At 52.9% G+C, this 7,498-nt stretch overlaps 1 protein-coding gene across 1 annotated transcript in view; it reads left to right on the plus strand.

The window, feature by feature from the left end:
• Window positions 1-7,118, plus strand: part of LOC110174694 (uncharacterized) — a 15,745-nt gene extending 8,627 nt beyond the window's left edge. The window contains exons 8-14 of the mRNA XM_055156776.1: window positions 1,556-1,737; window positions 2,589-2,736; window positions 2,810-2,942; window positions 4,388-4,551; window positions 5,675-5,816; window positions 6,347-6,462; window positions 6,745-7,118. Of these exons, the coding sequence (XP_055012751.1) occupies window positions 1,556-1,737; window positions 2,589-2,736; window positions 2,810-2,942; window positions 4,388-4,551; window positions 5,675-5,816; window positions 6,347-6,462; window positions 6,745-6,767 (908 nt within the window). The 3' untranslated portion in view covers window positions 6,768-7,118. The remainder of the gene's footprint in view (window positions 1-1,555; window positions 1,738-2,588; window positions 2,737-2,809; window positions 2,943-4,387; window positions 4,552-5,674; window positions 5,817-6,346; window positions 6,463-6,744) is intronic.
• The last annotated feature ends 380 nt before the right edge of the window (window positions 7,119-7,498 follow it).

Below are 7,498 nucleotides of genomic sequence, written 5' to 3' on the forward strand. Positions count from 1 at the left end.
GACCGGACCAGACCCGACAGACCAGACCCAGACCCAGACCAGACCCAGACCCGACCCAGACCCGGACCAGACCCAGACCCGGTCCAGACCCAGACCTGGTCTGGACCTGGTCCAGACATGGTTCAGACCTGGTTCAGTCTTGGTTCAGTCCTGGTTTAGTCCTGGTTCAGTCCTGGTTCAGTCCTGGTTCTGGTCCAGACCTGGTCCAAACCTGGTCCAGTCCTGGTTTAGTCCTGGTCCAGTCCTGGTTCAGTCCTGGTCCAGTTCTGGTCCAATCCTGGTTCAGTCCTGGTCCAGTCCTTGTCCTGGTTTTAGTCCTGGTTCAGTCCTGGTCAGTCCTGGTTTAAGTCCAGGTCCAGTCCTGGTTTAGTCCTGGTTTTATCCTGGTCCAATCCTGTGTCAGTCCTGGTTCAGTCCTGGTTTCAGTCCTGGTTTAGTCCTGGTCCAGTCCTGGTTCAGTCCTGGTTCAGTCCTGGTCCAGTTCTGGTCCAGTCCTGGTTCAGTCCTAGTTCAGTCCTGGTCCAGTCCTGGTTTAGTCCTGGTCCAGTCCTGGTTTAGTCCAGTCCTGGTTTCCAAGTCCTGGTTCAGTCCTGGTTTAGTCCTGTTCAGTTTAGTCCTGGTTCAGTCCTGGTTTAGTCCTGGTTCAGTCCTGGTTTAGTCCTGGTTTAGTCCTGGTTTAGTCCTGGTTCAGTCCTGGTTCAGTCCTAGTTCAGTCCTGGTCCAGTCCTGGTTTAGTCCTGGTCCAGTCCTGGTTTAGTCCTGGTTTAGTCCTGGTCCAAGTCCTGGTTCAGTCCTGGTTTAGTCCTGGGTCCTGGTCCAGTCCTGGTTCAGTCCTGGTTCAGTCCTGGTTAGTCCTGTTTAGTCCTGGTTTAGTCCTGGTCCGTTTAGTCCTGGTTCAGTCCTGGTTCAGTCCTGGGTCCAGTCCTGGTTTAGTCCTGGTTCCAGTCCTGGTTTAGTCCTGGTAGTCCTGGTTCAGTCCTGGTTCAGTCCTGGTCCAGTCCTGGTTCAGTCCTGTTCAGTCCTGGTCCTGGTTCAGTCCTGGTAGTCCTGGTTCAGTCCTGGTTCAGTCCTGGTTCCAGTCCTTAGTTTGTTCTGGTTCAGTCCTGGTTCAGTCCTGGTCCAGTCCTGGTTTAGTCCTGGTTCAGTCCTGGTCCAGTCCTGGTTCAGTCCTGGTCCAGTCCTGGTTTAGTCCTGGTCCAGTCCTGGTTTAGTCCTGGTTTAGTCCTGGTCCAATCCTGGTTTCCTGGTTTAGTCCTGGTCCTGGTTTAGTCCTGGTTTCAGTCCTGGTTCAGTCCTGGTTTAGTCCTGGTTCAGTCCTGGTTTCAGTCCTGGTTTCAGTCCTGGTTCAGTCCTGGTTTCAGTCCTGGTTCAGTCCTGTTCAGTCCATCCTGGTCCTTCAAGTCCTGGGTCAGTCCTGGTCCTGGTTTAGTCCTGGTTCAGTCCTGGTTTCAGTCCTGGTTCCTGTTTGGTTCCTGGTTTTCAGTCCTGGTAGTCCTGGTTCAGTCCTGGTTCAGTCCTGGTTCAGTCCAGTCCTGGTCTCCTCTCGTTGCTGCAGAGATAAAGGAGCAGCAGAGCCGTCAGTTCTTTGTGACTCGGTTTACCGTGGGTCCGGCCTGGTTCCTTCGGGCCGGAGACTCTGTGACGTTTTTCTGTGAAGTGAAAAAAGACGATCACCAGAACAGCCAGAAGAACCAACTGCAACTGCTGCACACGCACATGGACTCCTCCAACATCACGGTAAAACCTGGTCCAGTCCTGGTTCAGTCATGGTTCAGTCCTGGTTTAGACCTGGTTTAGTCCTGGTTTTCCTGGTTAGTCTGGTTTAGTCCTGGTTTAGTCCTGGGTTAGTCCTGGTTCTGTTTAGTCCTGGTTTAGTCCTGGTTTAGACCTGGTTTGGACCTGGTTTAGTCCCTGGGTTAGTCCTGGTTTAGTCCTGGTTGTCCTGGTTTAGTCCTGGTTTAACCTGGTTTAGTCCTGGTTTAGTCCTGGTTTAGTCCTGGTTTAGACCTGGTTTAGTCCTGGTTTAGTCCTGGTTTAGACCTGGTTTAGTCCTGGTTTAGTCCTGGTTTAGTCCTGGTTTAGTCCTTTAGTCCTGGTTTTAGTCCTGGTTTAGTCCTGGTTTAGTCCTGGTTTTAGTCCTACCTGGTTAGTCCTGGTTTAGTCCTGGTTCAGTACTGGTTTAGACCTGGTTCAGTCCTGGTTTAGACCTGGTTCAGCCCTGGTTTAGTCCCTGGTTTTAGACCTGGTTTAGTCCTGGTTTAGGTTTAGTCCTGGGTTAGTCCTGGTTTAGTCCTAGGGTTAGTCCTGGGTTAGTCCTGGTTAGTCCTGGTTTAGTCCTGGGTTAGTCCTGGTTTAGAGTCCTGGTTTAGTCCTGGTTAGTCCTGGGTTTTAGTCCTGGGTTAGTCCTGGGGTGGGTTAGTCCTGGTTTAGACCTGGTTTAGTCCTCGTTTTTAGACCTGGGTTTAGTCCTGGTTTAGACCTGGTTTAGTCCTGGTTTAGACCTGGTTTAGACCTGGTTTAGTCCTGGTTCAGCGTGTCTTGCTCGTGGGCTGTGGGGATTGAACCTGTGGTGTTCTGTCTGGGTCCAGGTGGTCTTGAGCCAACCCGCCACTCGTCCTATAAACTTCACCGTGGACTCGGTTTCCCATGAGCACCGGGGAGTGTGGACGTGCTGGGACGACGGGGCGGAGCCTCGGGTGCTAAACCTGCCCTGGCATCACTTCCTGTTGGTCCAAGGTCAGGGTCAAAGGTCACGGAAACACCGGGTCAGACGGGTTCTAGAAATGTTCCACGTTCTTTTTTGATTCAGACGACTCGGCTCCGGTCGCCGCGGTAACCATCGACGTCCTGAGCCACAACAGAACCCAGTTCCTCCACAACGAGCTGATGACGGTGGGCTGCAGACTGCCCCAGGGCGAGTACGACCGCTGGAGACTCATGAGGTCTGGATGTAGACCTGGTTTAGACCTGGTTTAGACCTGGTTTAGACCTGATTTAGTCCTGGTTTAGACCTGGTTTAGACCTGGTTTAGACCTGATTTAGTCCTGGTTTAGTCCTAGTTTAGACCTGGTTTGTACCTGATTTAGTCCTGGTTTAGACCTGGTTTAGACCTGGTTTGTACCTGATTTAGTCCTGGTTTAGACCTGGTTTAGACCTGGTTTAGTCCTGGTTTAGTCCTGGTTTAGACCTGGTTTAGTTCCTGGTTTAGTCCTGGTAGACCTGGTTTAGGTTAGTCCTGGTTTAGACCTGGTTTAGTCCTGGTTTCCTGGTTTAGACCTGGTTAGTCCTGGGTTTAGTCCTGGTTTAGACCTGGTTTAGACCTGGTTTAGTCCTGGTTTAGTCCTGGTTTAGACCTGGGTTAGTCCTGGTTTAGTCCTGGTTTAGACCTGGTTTAGACCTGGTTTAGTCCTGGTTTAGTCCTGGTTTAGACCTGGTTTAGTCCTGGTTAGTCCTGGTTAGTCCTGGTTTAGACCTGGTTTGGACCTGATTTAGTCCTGGTTTCTCTCTATTCATGGGGCGTGTTTCTCTGGTGACGGGGTGGAGTCAGGTGTGATGTGGGCGTGTCTGTGTGACGGGGTCTGTGTGCAGGGTGTGTCTCTGTGTGTGACGGGGTCTGTGTGTCGGGGGCGTGTCTCTGTGTGTGACGGGGTCTGTGTGCAGGGTGTGTCTCTGTTTGACGGGGTCTGTGTGCAGGGCGTGTCTGTGTGACGGGGTCTGTGTGTCGGGGTCTGTGTGCAGGGTGTGTCTGTGTGATGGGGGTCTGTGTGCAGGGCGTGTCTCTGTGTGTCGGGGTCTGTGTGCAGGGCGTGTCTGTGTGTGTGACGGGGTCTGTGTGCAGGGCGTGTCTCTGTGTGTCGGGGTCTGTGTGCAGGGCGTGTCTGTGTGTGTGACGGGGTCTGTGTGTCGGGGGCGTGTCTGTGTGACGGGGTCTGTGTGTCGGGGGCGTGTCTGTGTGACGGGGTCTGTGTGCAGGGCGTGTCTCTGTGTTCGGGGTCTGTGTGCAGGCGTGTGTGACGGGTCTGGTGTCGGGCGTGTCTGTGTGACGGGGTCTGTGTGTCGGGGCGTGTCTGTGTGACGGGGTCTGTGTGCAGGGCGTGTCTGTGTGTGTGACGGGGTCTGTGTGTCGGGGGTGTGTCTGTGTGACTGGGTCTGTGTGCAGGGTGTGTCTGTGTGATGGGGTCTGTGTGCAGGGCGTGTTGTGTGTGACGGGGTCTGTGTGCAGGGCGTGTCTCTGTGTGTCGGGGTCTGTGTGCAGGGCGTGTCTGTGTGTCAGGGTCTGTGTGCAGGGCGTGTCTCTGTGTGTCGGGGTCTGTGTGCAGGGCGTGTCTCTGTGTGTCGGGGTCTGTGTGCAGGGCGTGTCTGTGTGTGTGACGAGGTCTGTGTGCAGGGCGTGTAAGTGGACGGGTATGGTGGACGTGTGCCCGGGGGCGCGTGTGTCGGGGGGCGTCCTGAGCTGTTCTCAGAGGATGGGGTTTCCCTGGAGCGACTGGCTCTTCTGGTGCCAGAACCACCTGAACCAACAGAGCAACGTCCTGAACATCAGCAACACCGGTACCAACACCACCACCTGCACCACCAACACCAACACCAACACCACCGCACCACCCGCAACACCCACCACACCACAACACCCACAGCACCCACACCAACACCACCACCCGCAACACCAACACCACCCGCACACTGCAACACCAACCACAACACCCACAACACACCGCACCACCTGCACCACCGACACCACCTGCACCACCAACACCACCCACAACACCTGCACCACCGACACCACCTGCACCACCACCACCCACCACTTGCACACCACCACACCCACAACCACCGACACCACCTGCACCACCAACCACCACCCACAAACACCTGCACACCAACACACCCACAACACCTCACCACCAACCTGCACCACCCAACACCACACCACAACCACCTGACACCACCGACACCACCTGCACCAACACCACCAACAACACCACACACCTGCAACCACCACAACACCTGCACCACCAACACCACCTGCACCACCAACACCACCCACAACACCTGCACCACCAACACCACCTGCACCACCAACACCACCCACAACACCGACACCATCCACAACACCACCAACACCACCAACACCACCCACAACACCGACCACCTGCACCACCGACAGCACCCGCAACACCGACAACACCCGCACCACCACCTGCACCTCCACCCGCAACACCTGCACCACCCACAACACCAACACCACCTGCACCACCCACAACACCCGCACCACCCACAACACCGACACCACCCATAACCACCGACACCACCCGCAACACCAACACTACCCACAACACCGACACCACCTGCAACACCACCAACACCACCCACAACACCGACAGTACCCGCAATACCACCAACACCAACACCCACAACACCGACACCACCCACACCACCAACACCACCCACAACACCCGACAACCACCGCAACAACCACCCACCACCACCAACCACCACACCACAACACAAACACCCGCACACACCCACAACACCGCCCACCCACCACCCACAACACCCGCACCACCTGCACCACCCACAACACCGACACCCACAGATCAACCACCACCCGCACCACCCGCACCACCCACACCACCACCACCCGTGTCAGTGACGTTGGCTGGTTCTTTCTCAGTGATCCACAGCGTCCTGGAAGCTCCGCCTCTTCCTGTGATGGAGGGCGATGACATCACTCTGCGCTGTTTAGAGAAAGACCAAAAAACGGGCGTCATCAGAGCGGCGCCGGCGTTTTACAAACACCGCGGACGAACCATCAGGTGAGTCCGGCCGAGTGTGGGTCAAACGCAGGTGTAGAGTCTGGGTCAAATGCAGGTGTAGAGTCTGGGTCAAATGCAGGTGTAGACTCTGAGGTGGGTCAAATGCAGGTGTAGAGTCTGGGTCAAATGCAGGTGTAGACTCTGGGTCAAATGCAGGTGAGTGCAGTAGAGTCTCAAAGGGTCTGGGTCAAATGCAGGTGTAGACTCTGGGGTGGGTCAAATGCAGGTGTAGTCAGTGGGTCAAATGCAGGTGTAGACTCTGGGTGGGTCAAATGCAGGTGTAGACTCTGGGTCAAATGCAGGTGTAGACTCTGGGGTGGGTCAAATGCAGGTGTAGAGTCTGGGTCAAATGCAGGTGTAGACTCTGGGTCAAATGCAGGTGTAGACTCTGAGGTGGGTCAAATGCAGGTGTAGAGTCTGGGTCAAATGCAGGTGTAGAGTCTGGGTCAAATGCAGGTGTAGACTCTGGGTCAAATGCAGGTGTAGACTCTGGGTCAAATGCAGGTGTGATGAGTGTGTGTTGTTTTCAGTTGGAGCACTGGGGAAAGTTTCACAGTGAAAAACGTGACTAAACTGGACGAGGGTTTGTACAGCTGCAGAGTGAAAAGTGACGTGACGACAGGAGAAAGTTACATCACTGTGACAGGTACAAAACACACACACACACACACACACACACACACACACACACACACACACACACACACACACACACACACACACACACACACACACACACACAGACGCACACACACACACACAATCACACACACAACACACACACACACACACACAGAGAAGAACAAAACACAGCTCTGTGTGTGAGGAGGAACATTAGAACATTAGAACATGACTTGAAGCTCTCTGAGTCGGTGTTGTGTGACACTTTAAACTTGTGTTTTGTGTTGTTGTGTTTGTGTTTCTGCAGCTCGGCCTCAGAAGAGCGACTAGAGCCTCCAGTCTGCAGCTCCACATCAAGTCAGGTCAAGTCAGGTCAAGTCAGGTCAAGTCAGATGAACTGACATAAATCAGATGAATGGTGTTAGAGTCGTGTCTCGTGTCGTGTTGTTCGTGTCTCAGGTTGAACTGGACTCACGTCTGACTCTGTAAAACTCATCATTTATATTTGAATCAGGTTTTATGACCAGATGAACCGTCTCCAGACGTTACACATTTACAACACTTAAATGTCATTGACCTACTGACTCCACATCCGGATTTTATGAGCCTTTTTTACTCAGGAGCCTCTTTCTCCATCCGTACTGATAAACGTGGACGATGCAGACTGTGAAAGAACGACTCCACACAAACGACCAGAAGTGCAAAATACTTCTGTGCTTTACAAAGGATAAAAATTAAAAGTTTTTTGGAGCATCACATGAAAAAGTGCTGTTGTTCTGCTGCTGTAAAACTGTTACACTGAACTTTATGTTTTGTTATGAAAAGTGGTGAACAAATAAAGTTAGTGTTTATATCATTTTCAGTCTTCAGTGTTAATTTACCACATCTGCAACATCCCAGACACACGACATGTGAAGGTCTCAAAAAAAAAAAAAAAAAAAAAGTCAGGATTGTACATTACTGCCCCATATGATCATTTTCCCCAAATATCAATTTTATTTGAGTGGATTTTAAGTTCAAATTACAGAATTATTGGATCCTGACGAAGACACTTAAAAATG

Source organism: Boleophthalmus pectinirostris, unplaced genomic scaffold (genome assembly GCF_026225935.1).
Source record: "Boleophthalmus pectinirostris isolate CB_2022bp ecotype Guang Dong unplaced genomic scaffold, ASM2622593v1 HiC_scaffold_20, whole genome shotgun sequence".
NCBI classification, from domain to species: domain Eukaryota; kingdom Metazoa; phylum Chordata; class Actinopteri; order Gobiiformes; family Gobiidae; genus Boleophthalmus; species Boleophthalmus pectinirostris.